Source organism: Bidens hawaiensis, unplaced genomic scaffold, assembly GCF_021521415.1.
Source record: "Bidens hawaiensis isolate Kalapana, Puna unplaced genomic scaffold, B.hawaiensis_p1.1 tig00013007_1, whole genome shotgun sequence".
Lineage (NCBI taxonomy): Eukaryota > Viridiplantae > Streptophyta > Magnoliopsida > Asterales > Asteraceae > Bidens > Bidens hawaiensis.
In genome coordinates, this window is record NW_027492093.1 from 93320 (window position 1) to 112789 (window position 19470).

Sequence of the window (19470 nt, forward strand, 5' to 3'; positions counted from 1 at the left end):
GGTTAGTAAAAAGTTTTGAAAAGTATCGGTTTGTGAAAACAAGTGAGTTGGAAGTGTTCGTTGGTTTGTTCGGTTTGGATTTTTTCTTTCAAAGAAAAACGTTTTGCACGAACGGTTTGAGGAGTGTGTCCATTTAGAGTTATAGTTTATCATTTAATCAAAAAAAAATTCTTGGGGGCAACCGTGACCGAAATGCTATAGGTTGTCGCCCGTTGTGACATTGACATGGACTTACTTGATATATTTACTTACAGATGTCGAGGAAACTGTCGAAACAACAGCAGGTGTTTGACAATATGTCTTAGCAGTACACGCGCGCATCGATCAGAGACACTGTTCCCGAGATCGAGGTTTTTGGGGCCGCGGTCGAGGATATTACTGGGGGAGAAGATAAGGACCACATCATTCTACGGTTTCTCCCCAGTACTCCCGAGTATGAGTTGTTTGGACAGATTCGCGATTTGGAGATATTACAACACCGGACGTTTGATTGGGAGGTGTTGGAAACTATTGGTCAAGTTCCGAGACTTAATAGGTTGTTACCTGGACGTTGGAGAGATATTTTGAGGTTTGAGCAAACGCAGTACGAGGAATTGGTTTACGAATTTTACTCTACTTTCAGGTATAATCCAAAAGATTTTGATGAGCCATACGCGGTTAGTTTTGCGTTGGGAAGAGAGTTGTTTCAGTTTACGGTACCCAGGTTTGCGGTAATTGCGGGTTTGTATGGGCCACATGAGGTTGAGGCTCCCGAGTTTCGGGAGAGTATTAGGGGGTTAACCACGAGGTCGACTGCTTCTCGACCTCACTGGATCTCGACGACTGATTTAGCTATGTTTTGGAGTACTATTGGTGATGGTGCTCATTCGAGTAGTGTTGTTGCTTCACAAATTCGGGACCCACTGCACCGGTATTTACACAGGGTGGTTGCTTCTACATTCACGGGACGACATTCGGGGAAAGATAAATGTAATAATCTGGATTTGATGTGTCTGATGTCCATGATTGGAGGTATGAATGTGAATCTGGATACATTGTTGTTAAGTTCATTTAGTAGGGGTAGTCGGAGAGTGAGTGCGGCCATGACTCAGTTGGCGTTGGGGCCCATGATTATGAGGATTTCTCAGTTTTTGGGTGTATTTGGACGTTATCCAGAGGAGTATTTTACGGAGGGACCGGATACTGATGTTGTGACGCTTAACGATGCCCAAAAAGCGGGCATTATGACTTATGGTGATCCGTCGTGGATGGCGGATTTGAGAGAAGAGGGTGGTTCGCTGGGCCAGCGTGTAGAAAGGACACCCGCCCGACCACGACAGAGAAGGCAACCGCCGGTACAGCACCCGGAGCCCATGACATTGGATTATATGTTTCAGCAGCAGTTGCAGATGCGGGAGGATTTGCATGAGTATCACGATGAATTTCGCTATTATCGAGATGAGTCCCGGGGTTATTTCAAAACCATGTTTGATCACTGGCATATTCCACTGCCAGGTACTTTGCAGCCGCCACCGCCGACTACTACTAGTGGCTTTGACATGGGTGGTTCTGGGTTTGGTGCTGGACATGTGTGTGGAGGAGGATATGGTGGATCTAGTGGGTATGGAGCTGGTGTTAGAGGATCTGGGTATGGCAGTTATGGACAGTATGGGTCAAGTGATTTTTATTATGCAGGTGCTGGAGGATCAAGAGCTGGTGGAGATAGTGATAGTAATGACCAGGAGGATTCTAACGAGGAGTAGGAGTTGATGGAAGCAGCTGTCCCGGTCAATGTTTGGGGTTTTATTTTATTATGTTTTCATTATCTTATGGGTTGTACTGATATTATTATTATTATTTTGCTTATGGGTGGTTTGGTTGGGACATTTGATGAGATTTCTTCTTGTGGGTGATTGCTTGTGTATATTTGTAGTTGAACTTTGTGGGTGTAGTTCACTATAAACCCTCACGAGACCATACTCGTCCACCCGGGCTACCGGGGGGTTTAAAGGGCTTGTTACATACGCTAAATGCAACCGTGATTCCTACGAAAGTGAGTTAGGTCTTTTAACATTTTTACTCGTTTAACAAATTTGGTTATGAAATTTATTAATCTCGGTTGGTAATTTAAAATTAATGGTTTTGCAAACGGTTTAAAAGACCTATATTTTTAACATTTGTGAGAAGCTTGCTTCTACATGTTTGAGAGTTTGCATATTTTATTTTGAGAGTTGAGGAGTTAAGGTTCACCGAGAGATCACCGAGGGCACGAGAGTTGCATATGAGAGTTTTATTTTTTATCAGGTGATTTCGTTTTCATAATCTTCTTTGTTTTATTAGTTTTTTGTGTTAAGAGTGTAATTGTATTCTTGTATTTTAATAACCACCATCACATTAGGCCCGGTTTGAAAATTGTCAAGTGAATTTTAACCTCGTCCCTAATTTTAATTGCTAATTTTTTAAAACATTGACGACAATATTTGCCTCAAGTGTGGGGATGGGGGAGAAATTGGAAATTTAAAAGTTTTATTGTTCCTTGAATTAAGATTTTTGCATAATAATGGAAAATGATAGAAAATCAGGGATTATTTTTCAAAATTATTATATAATATGAGATAACAAAACGGGAACACACTTAATTTGGGATGTGTCGGTAGGCTCAGCTTTGAGAATGAAAGTATAATTTGGTTGTTGACTTAATTGAACTTTAAATACTTGATTTTTAGTGGGAAACGCCTTCAAGGTTTTGTGTGTTTAGCTAAGCCTTTGTAAGGACTGGAATGAAAGATTAGGCCATACTCAAGCCTTACTATTAGATTTGATCACCAAATATATATTTTAATATGAATAGTCTAGTACAATGGTTGGATATGCTTAACATTAGAGTATGCTAAATGGCTTGTGAACATAAATGAAAATACTGTTAGTTAAGTGGCTAACACTTCATAGGCGTATGGTTTTATGGCCTTAAATCCTATATTGATGTTTATGGCCTTAAATCCTATATTGATGGGATGCCCCGGGGAACGGAGACCATGAGTCGGTATGCGGTTTATCATCTGGTATGCGTAAATCCTAAGTGGATTTATTCATATTAAAAAAGCTTAAAAAGAGCAAACCCGCAGTTTATCTGCCAATTCATAAGTCAATAAACATGATCACAATAAGTGCTTTAAAAGTACAAATTCACTACTGACTTGATCATCCACGCTGTTAGTCATATGGGGTCCCCGTGCTCGCGTCTCATTACCATTAAGAAATGGACCACAAGGGACACGTCATATGTAAGCCCTACAGATGAATTCATGCCTACTCACGTATGGTGATGGACTTCGGGGTATTGCTTGATAACGGGGGTATGTCATGTAGTGGGGGCTATTTACTAGTTGGTTACCTAATTGCACCTTAATCGTAACTAACGGCCATTTTGGTAGACTTTAATACTTAAGTTTGGGTTTTTGTTCGATAAAAATATCCTAGATTGTCTTAGCTATTACATATGGGCTTAAAAGTTGTACACATGTGCAAAATTTTGATCGTCTAATTTTAAGGTTTAAGTCAAGTTGGGGTGGTCTGGTTCGGTAAAACTATAATGAAGCATGGTAAGGCGGCTTCAGGGCTTTGAGGTGTGGGTTCCATTTTAATCAATGAACTAATAAAACTGTCGCACCTTATTTTTCCCGGTAAGTATTAAGGCATGGGTTTAAGTGGACAACAATATCGACAATCGCGGTTTTTGTGTTCTTTGTGCTTAAATAAGATAATCTATGAAGTATTTCGAGAATGATTTCTGATTCTGATTCCATTGCAAAATCTTTTTCGGGACGAAAAAGGATAAGTGTGGGGATGTGATGGTTGGGTAAAAGTTAGTTATTATTATATATTAATTAGTTATATTTAGGTTAATAAACGAATGAACATTGGTACTTCAAGCATTGTTTACGTGTTTTCAGGATATTGGAAGCTATGGAGCTTAACGAGGATATTTACGGGCTTGGAACGAAGATCGAGAAGTGAAAGATTGGAAGTGCACACATCACGAGGTATTCAAGAAAAGAAAAAATGAAAATTTGATATTGTACATCTTCGCGATACGCGAAGATGCAAGGAAGGGCAACTTCGCGTATCTCGGCCGCGACTATTTTGTCCTTCGCGATACGCGAAAAAGCACCCTTTTCGCGAAGATGCTTAAGTCGGCCAAAAATTTAGGTTTTGCCTTATATAAACCCCTTAACCTCCCCATTCGGTTAAGAACGACTTCCAGAGGCAGAATAGGTGTTCTAGGGCGACTTTCATCCATCCCGAGGCTTCCGGTTTGTCCTACAATCGTATGTTCATCAAGGTAAGTGCTTTAACAATTATGTCGATGTAGCCATCAATAACTCAAAAGATTAAGTGTAAACTAGGTTGGGAGTTGGGACTTCAATACTCCTTGTAGCCATCAATAACTCAGGTTGGGAGTTGGGACTTCAACCTCAAGTATGTTAATTATTAACTTTCTTTAATCTTGAGTTAATAATTAACTCAAGTACATTAATTATTAATATATTATTGAAGTCCCAACTCAAGGTTAATTAATATGGGAGTTAATTAATATACTTGGGGGTGTATGACAAACGGGTTTATTATTCAAGTCCCAACTCAAGGTTGGGAGTTGGGACTTCAATACTCCTTGTAGCCATCAATAACTCAAAAGATTAAAGAAAGATACGTAAATAATATATCTACTTTAAGTGTAAACTAGATTTTATTTCTTGTATTACGTGGATTGTTTTACATTATTCGTTTTTAATATATATATATATATATATATATATGGATTTTAATTTTATTTATTGTAAGAAAGTTAATAATTAATATACTTGAGGTTTGATGATAAAATGATTTTACAAATAAAAATATGTTATAATCCGGTTTAAAAGCTATATGAGTTACCCATTACCCGTTTGTTTTCTTTATTATAAAATTCTTTCTTAATTATAAATAATATCTTTTTTTAAATAAAGTAGGATATTAATTTTTAGTATATCCCTATTTTATAGGATTTTCATATCAAATATTTGATGAGATTAATTTTTAATATAATGAGATTTTATAACCCGTTTAAGAACTATCTGAGTTTGGTGAGACCTCTTCCCATGAATTCGGGTCAAGTGCGTGAGAAGGGTTCATTTACAAATAAATCAATCAGATGGCTTGAAAGAATGGTTGTTTTACATTTTTTGTTTTTTAATATTTATTTTTTGGATTTTAATTTTTTTTATTGTAAGAAAGTTAATAATATACTTAGGGTTTGATGATGAAAGGGTTTCATAAATAAATTATATGTTATAACCCGTTTAAAAACTATCTGGATTTAGTGGCCCATGACTCGCTTATATTTTTTACTATAAAATTGTTTATTAATAATAATATCTTTTCTTTTTAAATTGGATACTAAATTTTAATATATCGCTAGTTTATAGGATTTTCATATCAAATAATTGGTAAGATTAATTTTTAATTTAATGAGAAGTTATAGCCCGTTTAAGAGTTATCTGGTTTTGGTAAGACCCATACCCATAAATTTGGGTTAAATCAATGAGAGACCTCCATTTAAAAATCAAGCAATCTGGTGGCTTCTATAAAAAGGGGGAGCGACCACATCGTGACACGTAAGATTTTAGTGGTTTCATTTATATATATTACAGATAGATATCTAAGTTTAAAGTATGGTATCCATGGGTTAGTACTATAAAAAAAATTCAATAAATTTAACTATGGCTCGTTAGGATCGTAGAATGTTAGTGAGAGAATTAGAATTTAAAGGAATGGTAATCGATTCCAATAACTCGTTTTAGGTCGGTTAGTGTAATTCAATTGATTAGACAACACACGGACACTAGGCTTTCTTCTTGGTAGGGCGGAATAAGAACGTGTCTCATATAAATGTGATTCCTTTTGTGGACCGACGGTATTTGTGTTCATTTAGAGCCCCTACAACAGTGCCAATGTGGCATTGTCTATATCTAGCTGTATACTAGCGGACAAAAGAGTGCTGGACTTTACCGATGTGGGCTTGGTTCTTGGGTGCTGCTTGAATGCTTGAAGATAAAGTTTGCAGTTTACCAACGATAAGCAGACTCCACATGAGATTTACTCTCCTTTTTCTGTAATAAATTAATATGGCAATTGCTTTCTTGTTGTGTACCCCTAACCAACAAAGAAACCTTTGTTTTACTTTCATTACAACAAAACAATTTGTAAAATCAATTTCTTGTCCATTATTTTATTACAAAAACCGATTGGTAACTAAAAGGTTAAAACATTAGTATTTATTTTTAATTTTAAATGCTTTATTTTTAGTTATAGATTTCTATTTATTTTAAATATATTTTTTAATATTTAAATATATACAAAAAAATTAATTTGTTAAAAAAATTATTTGATTAAATTATTGTAGGGGTGGATGATGATTTAGCGGTGTGGATGTTAATTTGTTGTAGAAAAAAAGTGAAGTTTTTAACAAATGTTTAAAATTTGATGTAGCTATGATGTGATGGCTTGCATGAATTTGTTGTTGTAGAGGCTCTTGGGTATTAAGTGCACAAAGTACAACAAAGTTTGTATGGTATAAAGGCAATGGTTTATCAAATCTTAAATATATATAAATGAAATATTTAAAAGCTCTCTAGTTGTTTCTTACATCCTCACAAGTTACCAGATTGTTTTATTTGTAAATATAGGCTTCTCATACATTTGATTAATTCACTGGTATGGGTTTCATCAAACCTAGATAGCTCTTAAACGGGTTATAACATCTCATTAAATTAAAAGTCAATCTAACCAAATATTTGATATGAAAAATTCTATAAAATAAGTATACATTAAAAATTAATATTCGTTTTTTAAGATATTATCTATAATTAAGAAACAATTTTATATTAAAAAATAAGCGGGTTATAACATCTCATTTATTTGTGAAACTCTTTCATCATGAAATCTTAAGTATGCTATTAAGTTCCTTACAATAAATAAAATTAAAACAAAAAAAATATAAATATTAAAACAAAAAATGTTACATTTTTAAAATTTTGGGCCAAAAGTGTAAATTTTAAAAGTCAAGGGATTAAAATAAAAATTTTGAAATATCAAAGAAATCAGAAAGGAACACTTCACGATAAGTGAAAGACAAAACACAAAAACCAAGAAAGAGTGGTTTCGCGCTACACGGAAAATCCACCAATTTCTTATTCGCGATACGCGAAGTAGCCACGAAGTTATTGTACCACGTATCGACACGTGACGGGACACATGTCACTCCGTGGTGTCACGTGGCAGGTCTAGGTGTTGACACACCAGACCTATAGGATGGCTTCGCGCTACGCGAATGGACAACCAAGAATCCTTTGCATTACGCGAAGGAATAAAATATTCAATGGCGGTTAGTCTGTCCTTCGCGCTACGCGAACGATCAAGATGGAAGTTCTTCGCGCTACGCGATGGAAGTTCTTCGCGAAGGAACACAATTTCAGCTTATAAATAGGAGGCCACGGGGTGAAACCCCATTTATCCCAAAAACCTTACACACATACATAACCTCGTAAAGTGTGCCACGATCTCGATCAACATTTCCGACGTGTTCGTTTTTCTTGAAGTACGTACTAAGGGTGGAAGTTCTGTCGGTTTATTCCCTCAAATTCCCGATGACAAATAGGAGTGCTCTCCACGTCAAGCCTAGGCATTTCTTATAAAAGTATCCATACAAAGTAGGGGTTTTGCCGATTATTTTATTATATATTGCTCAGATCCTAGTCGAGGATATAACCCATACCTTGATTAAATAATAAGTAGAATACAATTTTTATAAAACAAGGACTTGGTTAAATTATTATTTCTTTATAATACAAAGTTTTTATAATGTGTCTTCTTGAGGAAGAATACATACGTTTCTTTATAAAGAAGAAACATGGTACATGAATGATAAACAAAGAGGGGGTTAAAAGTCCTTATATTTTATAAAGAAATTATTATCAAGGTAAATGTTATGTAAATAGACTAGAGATCTAAAGCTAGATCGTTGATCTCGCTATTTATAAAAGGTTATTCTCGTATAAGTCCGAGGTAACAAGCAAGCATAACTCAGTGAGACACACTGATCAAGAGCAAAAGATGAATACGTCTAAACTCTTTACAAGCAAACTTTTATAACGAGTCTTACAACTGTTTACATGGCATTATGTATCACTAAAACTTTATGAACAAAGGTAATCGCTGGCCCTCAGGCTATCGTATATTTTTGTTTGGATCCTTTCATATGTGGGTAGACGGGGGGCGCACCGCACCACGCCTGATTATGACACCGCCATGTTGGGCCAAGCCTAAGTAATGCTCGAGTGGGGATAATCTTATGTATATGGGTAGTTGATAGGTAAGTACTCGAACGCCGTGGTGTTTGCTGAGTGGTTTCAAGTTGAGTTGGAGTTTGTAATAGTAATTCAGACTTTTAGAACTTGATTATTTCTTGAGCCACGATGGGCCGGGTCATAAGATACCCGAGGGATAATTAAGTATCACCAATTATTTTAGTATCAACGTGTTCACCAGCATGTGTTGTTGACGTATTTTATAAACTGTTTTACAGGTAATCAGAAATAGATGTTTGGAGATGATGGATAGCCACTAGACAATCTGATGGCTCAGATGCAGTTTTTGTTACTAAGACAACGTAAATTATAGTTTTCTAAGTCAAACATTTTTGTACTAATTATCAGGTGTTTAATTCCTAACTTTTGAATTATATAAAGTTTTAATCAAGATTTCCGTTTTGCAACCTTAAACTCTAATATATTTACAAAACAGATACTAGCCATTGGTTACACTTATAGGCCCTAAGTTAGGATGTGACAAAAAATGTAAAACAACCCCGTAATAATACAGGAGGATAAGACCTAGTACAACATAGTTATAACAGTACTGTAATCAGACTTATAATAGTAAAACATTGTAGTTATAAATGGTAAATATGCACAAATTTCACCATAATGCTAAAACAACACAATTCCAAGGTTTAGCCAATATATCCAATTCCTTATTGACAAATAAACTAGAAATATATAAGCATAAACATGAATACATACTTACACCATCCTCTTTCAACTCATGTGAGGCTTGCATGCTAATTAGCAAGGTTTTAATTACTCATGCATGGTGCTCAGATGTCGATTACGTAAATCTCCAACATCTGAAATAATTTCAGCACCAGCTATAAATTATGGTCTGCTGATCTTCTTAGAAAGCGCATAAACAGAGAGCCAAACGAGCAGCAGAAGCGTTATGGAGGATATGAGCGACAGAGAAATTGAGGCTGCAAAGCGTGAGCAGAAGGAACCAAAGTTATCACAGAACTTAAACCAACCCGCATGAGAGTTTCCTTTGTATCCAATGTATCCAACTCCTCCTGATGCTCCTGTTGCTGCAGCCATGATGCCCAATAACAGCTGCATCATACCCATATTTTATAAGTTAATTATCAGAGAAATTACCAAATATATATTTTGAACAAAAATTCTTCACAACTGGCAAAGAAATTTAAAACACCAAACCAAATAAGCATAATCAACATATAATCAGCTTGCACACCTCTAGGCACCAAGATAGCATAGAAGAAATTCCATACAATAGTCATGAGTTGGTACCTCGACAAGGGTCTCAACGAGGCTACACAAGTGTGTAAACATGAATAGAGAGGCCAAGACATGCCTATTTTGGGCATCTTGGAGAGTTTTCACTAAAAGTAATATTTTAGAGAGTGCTACACAAGTGACCACAAAATTCTATAAAAGAGTCCCTTTCACTAAAAGTAATGTTTTTTTTTTTTTTTGTTAGAATCCTAACACGTATAATACATATTTTGTGTATACGATTTCTAAAAGGCAGACAATCACCCTACATAGTCTTGGAAGCTAGCTAGCTAGCTTACTGATTATATGTTCTGTTAAATATGAAGATTAAACGAAGTTAAACTAATAAAAGAAAACTCAAGAGATTATAATGAGCTTATCAGGGCCGGAGTTGTGATCGAGAGAAATAATTAAATGCGAGTCAAACATGTCAAGCAAGAAAATTTGACAACTTTAAATATTAGGCCCCAAACTTCAAGTTATTTTATTATTACTATTATAATTATTATTTGTTTATTCTTTCCAACTAAAAGTCGTGCCAACTTGAATTCATGTTAAGGAAATGAGTGTGGTTCAAGAGCTTACAGCATCAAATATCACAAAATGAAACTGTAGCTTTGTGAAGCTTCCTCCACGCTTTATCAGAACCAACACGGATATAACGCCGGTGATTGCGCTGTACAAGCAAGCTACCGATAGTGCTGCTACAAGGTATCTAAGTAATATATAACCACAAATAGTAAGTAAATTAGTCACAACTCACAATCATTGTTCTTTCAAAGTTAAAACTAGTTCTATACATATGATTTTCGTTGATGTACTTACACAAAAGCCGGGGACTGGTTGAACTTTGCAACAAGTGATATTGCTACGGGCCCGAAATGGATCAGTTTGGTTTGTTTAGAAGTGACCATAATGATGAGTGCAACCAAGGCAGTTGCAAACAGCAAGAACCTCAATCCAACATCAACCACCGGTGCAATACTACGCGTGTTTTCCGGTTGTGTTCCTGATTCCTTGGTGTCAGTGGATGCCATGAATGTGGCAAATTGAAGGTTGGGTTTCTCTCAAAAGTGTGGTTTATTGTTAGACACAAATTCTGGATTTAAACATGATAAGATGGATTGATCTTTTGGCATTATAATTGTGAAACTCATCTAGTCCGGCCATATGGGTCCTAAACTGTCGTATTCAGCATTTAAGTCTTTTTTGTTATTATTCCATATTTCCATTCGATGATTGAATCAATGTAACTGTTAGTTCGCGTTGATCAAGACTTTTAAGTCTTTTGTTATTTTATTTGCATTTATTGGAACGATAATCGAATTGTGTTTTGCTAAATAATAAAAACAAAATGTGCTTGGAAATTGTGTAGGCATCAGACTAGCTAAGATATTTTTCGATTCCATGTGGTTACTGAATTAATTTAGGCTGTGCCTAATTATTTTCAAAAGCTGTCGGCTACTGGAAAAAATCCTGGCGGACCGAGTTGTTTTGCAATAGACTAGATGAACTCGGATGGATTTTGATGGACATGTTGTGGTCAAAATAGACATTTTGGTCATTTTCCATTTGAAATTAGAAAAATTACATTTGAAAACCTAACAACATTAAATGGAAATATGAAATAGTTACCATCCTTTGTGTCTCGACGAAATTAAGACAGAGATGTTTAGATGTGGCTATACAAGGCGGGTTCTATCTCAAGTAGAAGTTAAAATGAACAAGCCACAGTGAAATGTCTTAAGAAAACTTGTTTTTAAATCGAGTTCAAATATTGGAATGATGCGCTCTTAAAAAACATGTGTAATATATTGATATATTTTATTTTATGTACATAAATAAGTGATCGATCCAGATAACCAACAGATGATGCTAGTTTGCTTCAATGCCAGCATTGTTTTCTCTGGTAATGTGTTTTACTTGGTCTCTATTATTGTTGTGAAAAGGTGTGTCATCGTTTCATAGATAGGATCAAACCAGCTGGTTTGAAAATGAGTCTAAACGACATCAATGTGATGTATTATTTAACTTATTTTAACCAACTTTACAATCACAACACAGGACAAAAATCTAAAACATGTGTATATATCTTTAAAAATTACTGCAAAGAAAATAGCATGAATGATGAATCCATACACCAAGCGAGAATATATATTCCTGGTATCAATGGAACTATTTCCTTGCAATCTTGGAAAGCACGTATACGGAGAGCCAAATAAGCGGTAGCAATGTTATGGAGACAATGAATGACATGAGAATTGCTGTTGCAAAGTGGAAACAGTAGGAACCATATGTATCACAGAACTTGTCGTTTTCGCTATGAGAGGTTCCTTTAAGTGTGATGTATGCCACTCCTATTGTTGCTCCCATTGCTGCAGCCATAATGCCTAATAACAGCGAATCAAGTATCACAAGCCGAAACTTTAGCTTTTCGGAGTTTCCACATGGCTTCATCATCACCAAAATCGATATCACGCAAGTGATGAAGCTGTAAAAAGCAGCCACCGAGAGGGCTGCTACATGGTATCTGCGTCGTTACAAAACAAACATTAAGATTTTACAATACGTGAAAGATACATTTGTATTCAAGTTTTGATTTAATAAAATAGTATCAAACGTGTTTGTTCTTTGTTGTGTTCATATTTGATTGCCATATACCAAGATAACAACAGCCTCATCTTTATGCATCAAAAAGAGTCTTACGATACTTGAAAGATGCATTCAATTATGAGGTCAGGTTCAGCACGGGCACATGTGCTTAGTAATTAACTAGCGGCTTAGTAATTAACTAGCGGTAACCTCCGCTACCACTCAACATTTTGTCGGTAGTGCAAATTTTTTTATTTTTTTTTGTTGGTTTTCATATTTCGTTACCCTTGAAAAAATATAACGTCACACCTCTTTGTTTAAAGCCCAACCAAATTAAAGCTAAAGTTAATTAAAGCTCAACCAAAGTTTAAAGCTCAAACCAAATAAAACCATTGTTCATTGTTCCCTTATGCTTGGACGTTTGGTTTAGCCTGGGCATCAACATTCAACAAAACAAAGTTTCATTCAGCCATCGTTCACCCCACGCTGCCCCGACCCCCTGCCCTCCTCCGGCCATTGGACCTCCACGCTGCAGCCTAGTAGCCGACGACCGGTGATGCCTTACTCACTTTTCCACCGTTCGACTTTTACTTGTTCAATTTAGGAACTTCTACTTTTATCTAAAATTGTAATTGTTTAATTTGTTTATATAAATTGTTATTTTGGAATTGCTTATGAGAAATTGAATATTTGAATGATTGATTATGGTTTATTGGATATTTGAATAATATAAATTGGAATTGATTATAAATTTATGGTTTAAATTTTGTTTCTTCAAAAATTAGGGAGCTCGGAAGATGAAACGACAAAGTCTTATTAGCAATCTTTTTAAACGACAATTCCAAGAAAATAATGCTATCGATCCAACATCAAGTTCAAAATCAATTACTATATGAAATACGGTAAAAAAGAATTGGGTTATTGTATGAAATATGTTAAAAAAAATGAATGTTGCTCCAAAGATTTCGTCTAGATCCGCCACTGAATTCAAGAGACAGTCAAATTTTGAACTTAACGTTTTTTGTGATACAGATTATGTCGGGGACCCAACGGTAGACGGTCAATGACTAGGTATATATGTTTGTTGATCAGTTTTTTATGTTAGTAATGCAAAACACGAATAATATGATAAACATATAACTAAAACATACATGTTACAGCAAAGAGAGTAGCCACGACTGATGAAAATGATCCAGACGACATGATTGTCAGTTTTGTCGAGTTTTCATTTAGGATGTATATTAATGATGGAGAATAAGAGAGAGATAGGGTTCTTTGAGAAAAACCGAAGAGAGAGAGAGAGAGAGAGAGAGAGAGAGAGAGAGAGGAATTTGATATGTGTGTTTAAGGTTATGTCATGATGTTAATTAATCTCTTCATATATTTATATACAACAGGGGGGAAACCCTTGATTAGCAAGTAAGGGGTATGGTCTATCAACAATTGCGTAGCTAATATAATAATAACGTATAATTTAATTATTTTGATCTATGATTATATAAATGATAATGATGGCCGTATGTAAATATATAAATACATATATTTATTCTTATAATGTTTTCTTTATAGGTAAAAATGCAATATCCAAGTGAATAAAAGACACGGTGTCTTTTGACAGGGAAAAGCCAGGTATCGAGCGGCAGTTGTTGCAGTTTAAGAGTTCGTTTGGTTAAAGCGGCTAATGAAAGATATGAACCAAAAAGAGTATTACAAGGTTAAGTTGTTTTGTGACAATACGTCTGCAATAAAGTTGACAGAAAACCCGACATGCCATGCTCGAACGAAGCACATAGAAGTTCAATACCATTTTCTTTGAGAGAATATGTTAGACAGGGAAATTGAACTTAAGTATGTTGACAGTTGACACTAAGTTTCAGATAGCTGATGCCTTAACAAATGGATTGCCCAAGTGGAAGCTGTTGGAGTTTCGGTCGATTTGCACATGGGCAAAGTCAGAATTCAGCGGGTGTAAAAATATATCCAATAAGAACTTGAAGACTTGGGCGACTATGAGGTTCGAGCGGCAGGTTCGGTCGATCTCAAAGGGAGGTTATGGAGAAGATCTAAAGCTTAAGGACTAAACTTAATTAATTACCAGCTTGATGATTTAAGTTTCTTTATTTTTGACTTGGTGCGTATTTGATTATATTATACGTGCTAATTCTAGACACTCTTAGATATTATTAGTTTTAATACTATATCATACATGTATTTTTTAGTAGTTATTTTCTTATGATCGACCATTGGCTGATCAATATTCAATATCAATATTGTTTTGGTGATTTTTTGAATCTGAAAAAACTGATTATAATACTTACACTAAAGGTGGGGAAGAACTGAATTTGGCAGTCCTGTTTATAGTGATGCCCGGAGCAACTGGAATCTGTTTGGTTTCTTCAGAAGTGACCATAACAATGACACTGGCCAGGGCTGTTGCAAACAGAAACACCCGCAACGCCATATCAACCACCGCATGTTTCTTGAAGCTAGGACCACATGACCTGTACTCTGAGAGTAGTACATCCATGCTAAGGGCGGCATGTGAAGCTGCGGTGTCGATGGATGCCATTGATGCTGTTGCTGAGGTGAAGTTGGTAGGTTTTGTTAAGGTGTGGTTTAGTTTACGGCTTAGATTCTCTATTTATACAACATTAATTAGGTTTACTGATAATTAGCTAGCTTTTTCACAGCTGTGCGCATGTTCAGACACTCTTTGTTTTGTGACATGGTAAATGGCATTACCAGATTTGGAAACTTTGGTGTGCATTTGCAACGATTACCAAGGTAAAGTTTCATTTTACCAAATTGATGTTAAGCCAAATCGATGTTAAGGATCCAATTTACTAATAGAGTAGCTTTTATCATGCATGCATGCACCTATAGTTATCAAGATATTATATAAAAAATTTTCTTGAGATTAATCAATCATTTTTTATCGTCGATCTCTGTTACCTTCCTCCCTCTTTCTCTCTTCCTCTCTCACACACAATTAGAGAGCATCAATTTGAACTATGAATAATTGATCAATGACTTTGTTTCGATGAATGAAGGAGAGTCTCTTGATTCGTTTAACTTTATTTTGTATTTAATTACTGCTACAATAATTTATAGTTGAATTTGGAAATAATAAACTTATATATATAGACTCATTTTTAGTATACACTAAGATACATATAAAATCTTAAAGAAAGGACCTGATCCTAACCCTCTCTATGCTTTACCTACAAGAAAGCCGTGATATTATATAAATAACTGAAACTAAAAGAGCACAAGTGTGGAAAGTCGGTCAGGATTTTCACCTACGGTTATGATAATTGATAAATCAAAGGGAAAATTCCCAAAATAAATATTTATGAAAACAAATTTCAAATTTTAGGTATCATTCGCAAGAAATTACAGAAATAGATATTATAATCTAGTCGTGACGAGTAGTTTGTAGAACCAATTAGAACCTGTCACGTGTCCATAAACTAACCATAACGAGCACGTTCACTAATCATTTACTCGTCACAACTAAATAAGTTTTATGCCTTGTAATCAACGCCCACGAGTAATTCATAAGTCATTTAGTCGCGACGACTAATTTACCCGGTTTGCATTCCCTACACGTGTAGTTTATTAGTAGTTAACTCGTCGCGACTAGTTTAACCTTATAATCTACTCGTCGCAACTAAAGGACTTATGAATTACTCGTGGGCGTTGATTATGAGGCGTGAAATTTATTTAGTCGTGATGAGTAAATGATTAGTGAACGTGCTCGTTCCGGTTAGTTTAAGGACACACGACAGGTTTTAATTGGTTTTACAAACTACTCATGTGACATTCGTCAATTTTCGATTCGTGTTCGTATTGTAAACCCGACCCGTTGGGTCGTTTCGATGTATTAAATATATTTAATAAAGTGTTTCCCGACATTTAATGTTCATTATTCGTTGTTCGTTGTTATTTAAATGTTTATAAATTCCCGAACCTTAACGTTAATCGAGCTGCGCAAATAAAACGCGTAAATAATCTAAAACCGAAGACTCTATAATTTAATTATAAAGTTTGGGTTAAAAATGTAAACTTGAAAACTTATTTAAACTTAAAAGAATTTAAATTATCTTTTAAAGGGTTATTGAAACTTCAGGGGCCAAACTGCAATATTCTTATTTAAAATATAATAAAATAATCAAGCTCAATCCCTACCCGCCCCCTCCCCCAGCCCCGTTTTTCCGGCCGGCAGCCGGTGGCGGCGCCGGCAAATCCCAAGCAGCCTCTAAACCCTAAAATTTGACCTGAAAAAGTTGTTTAACGCGTTGTATCATCGATATTACACGGTAATCAGCATATTAATTACATCATAACAAACTTATTCGCGAATCAAATCCCGTGACACTCGCCGGATTTTACGGGAATCAAAATTAAAGCATTTAACGTGTATACGCTCCAGTAGTAGTATAAATATGACCTTACACAACCTTTACAACTCGCTCATTCCTCTCAATCCCCCTCTAATACACTGAGTACTCTGTAATTGGAATTCTTAAAAATTCTTTCCGGCAACTAGGTTTCGATCAAAACAAAGCATATTAAGGTAATTGTTATATGCTTTGTACTGTCGTAACATCAATGATTAATAATACCAAACTAATTTGAACAAACATAGAATAGAAACCCCAATTGATAAAATTAGGGTTTATGTTCTTGATAAAGGAAGAAGATGAATTTTTATTATTATATATATATAATATTTTTCAAGTTTAATCTGAATTGCTCTTTAGACCAACTGGTTAACATGCTAGGATAACAAACAAGAGACCCGGGTTCGAAACCCGGGTCACGCATGCCTTCCTTCTTTTTTTTTTTATAACATGTCATTATTATTATTATTTAACCAAAATTATTAGAAACTGTTATTATATTTAAACAAGGGAAACCAAGCATAAACGAATGTTCATCCTAGCTCAACTGGTTACACACTGCACATGTAAAACTCAAGACCCGGGTTCGAAACCCGGGTCAGCCATGTTCCTTTTATTTAATTTTTCACCTAATTAATAAATCCTTTTTAATCATTAAAAATCATAATAAATTTATAAAAAACCTTTTAAAATTAAATAAAAATTATGTAAACTAACTATAAAATATATCTCACCATTTTGCATATAAAAATCAAGTTTCTCGTTTTCATAAGTAGTTATTAAAAATTGTGTAATAATCGCCAAGTAAACTTTAATTCTCTAAAAATCGTTTTGTTAAAGCAACAATTATATTTTCGACTTGTAAACAATAGTTCAAGCTTTTCAAACATATAAACTTTGTTTTCTCGCCATTAAAGTGCTTAAATTGTACTAATAACCAAATTGCCGTTAAAACATAAATAATAATATAATAATCTAAGAGCCATAAAATTTGTAATGAATTACTATAAAATGATAACTAACTTCTAAAATTATTCATGCAATTAATCAACTTTAAAATCCCGTTAGAATAGTCGTTAAAAAAAGTCATGTTTATTCTTATTTATAGTTCGTACGGATTGACCGCTTCGGTTCCCTTTGACGCTTTCGAGTTATTCTTATTCCTTTTCACTTCAATTACTAAGGTGAGTTTTTCACCACCCTTTTTTAACGTTTTCATATTTTGGGGTAGCATATGTATTCTTATAAAAATTCAAGTATTATTTCTCCTATTACAAAACTACAATTCGTATATGGACTTGTGTGTTACTTGTATTACTTGCACGAATATTACTTGCACGATTGGGAAGCCTCATTAAGTATGATCATACGCCCCATTTGCACTCTGGTCCATTTCTATCGAGTGGAAAAGGGCCTCATTATCCAAGTACGTTGGTTGTTACCAACTGGAAAGGACCTTACTTGCGCGATTATCCAAGTAGGTTGGTTGTACCAACTGGAAAGGACTTACTTGCTCGTTTATCACATGTTTATGAATTGTATGGTTTTTATGTACGTATTTAATCTGTGGAAACTCACCAGCTATATTTATAGCTAACCATATTTTATAAATATGTTACAGGTACCGTGATTAGAGGATGAAGGACTAGAAGACGCTTAGAATACCTAGGTTATTTAATAAACGAGACATTTGTTTTGATTATTGTTTATCTTTGATTTAAACTCGTATTGTTTACTTGATTGAACTTGTGTACCGGGCTATTTAATAAATTAATGTATTATGGTCACTTAATAGTGCCACGTGTGTTTGAGCAATCTGTACATCACACTCGGGCATTTCTGCTTAAGCCGGGGTGTTACAGATTGGTATCAGAGCCGTGGCTATAAGATAGGACATTAGACGTAGTGCTCTAAGATTAGCTATAGCTTAATTGTTTAAATTGTTTAGGTTACATGATTAGAAATTATGTGGGTCTTTACTTGATTGTTTGAACGCACATACTATTAACGTATTGCTTAATTCGTTTACGCCTCATGTACACAAAGCACACACAAGTCCAAGGCTTATGCCTAAAAGCAAAAATTTTCAAAATTTCTATTATGGTGTTCCGATAATTCTCTGCATAAAGATGACTCGTCGTGGCGGGTATGTACTAACTGAAAGGGGGACGTAGTTGAGTTAATAATTAACTCAAGTATATTAATTATTAATATATTATTGAAGTCCCAACTCAAGGTTAATTAATATGGGAGTTAATTAATATACTTGGGGGTGTATGACAGACGGTTGAAAGAATGGTTTGAAAGAATGGCTTGAAAGAATGGTTGTTTTACATTTTTTGTTTTTAAATATTTATTTTTTGGATTTTAATTTTTTTTATTATAAGAAAGTTAATAATATACTTAGGGTTTGATGATAAAAGGGTTTCATAAATAAATTATATGTTATAACCCGTTTAAAAACTATCTGGAATTAGTGGCCCATGACTCGCTTATATTTTTTACTATAAAATTGTTTATTAATAATAATATCTTTTCTTTTTAAATTGGATACTAAATTTTAACGGGGGTATGTCATGTAGTGGGGGCTATTTACTAGTTGGTTACCTAATTGCACCTTAATCGTATCTAACGGCCATTTTGGTAGACTTTAATACTTAAGTTTGGGTTTTTGTTCGATAAAAATATCCTAGATTGTCTTAGCTATTACATATGGGCTTAAAAGTTGTACACATGTGCAAAATTTTGATCGTCTAATTTTAAGGTTTAAGTCAAGTTGGGGTGGTCTGATTCGGTAAAACTATAATGAAGCATGGTAAGGCGGCTTCAGGGCT

At 34.8% G+C, this 19470-nt stretch overlaps 2 protein-coding genes across 2 annotated transcripts; both read right to left on the reverse strand.

Moving 5' to 3' along the window:
* Positions 1–9153: 9153 nt before the first annotated feature.
* On the reverse strand, positions 9154–10764 carry LOC143542966 (CASP-like protein 1). The gene is made up of 3 exons (XM_077035412.1): positions 10467–10764; positions 10227–10356; positions 9154–9458 (listed from the first exon to the last, which is right to left on the reverse strand). Exons 1-3 carry the CDS (start codon positions 10676–10678, stop codon positions 9231–9233), a joined length of 570 nt encoding a protein of 189 aa, XP_076891527.1. The 5' UTR covers positions 10679–10764; the 3' UTR covers positions 9154–9230.
* A 1052-nt stretch (positions 10765–11816) lies between these two features.
* On the reverse strand, positions 11817–14802 carry LOC143542967 (CASP-like protein 1). The gene is made up of 2 exons (XM_077035413.1): positions 14552–14802; positions 11817–12171 (listed from the first exon to the last, which is right to left on the reverse strand). The coding sequence occupies exons 1-2, from the start codon at positions 14800–14802 to the stop codon at positions 11817–11819; spliced, it is 606 nt and encodes a 201-aa protein (XP_076891528.1).
* Between the last annotated feature and the right edge of the window lie 4668 nt (positions 14803–19470).

Bases quoted from the DNA above. Each gene is read 5' to 3' on its own strand.
- LOC143542966 (XM_077035412.1), bottom strand. From the start codon at position 10,678: ATGGCATCCACTGACACCAAGGAATCAGGAACACAACCGGAAAACACG. The intron at 10,357-10,466 runs GTAAGTACATCA...TATATTACTTAG, and splicing joins AACCAGTCCCCGGCTTTTGT to ATACCTTGTAGCAGCACTAT. The intron at 9,459-10,226 runs GTAAGCTCTTGA...GGTATGATGCAG, and splicing joins ATTTTGTGATATTTGATGCT to CTGTTATTGGGCATCATGGC.
- LOC143542967 (XM_077035413.1), bottom strand. From the start codon at position 14,802: ATGGCATCCATCGACACCGCAGCTTCACATGCCGCCCTTAGCATGGAT. The intron at 12,172-14,551 runs GTAAGTATTATA...GTAACGACGCAG, and splicing joins AGTTCTTCCCCACCTTTAGT to ATACCATGTAGCAGCCCTCT.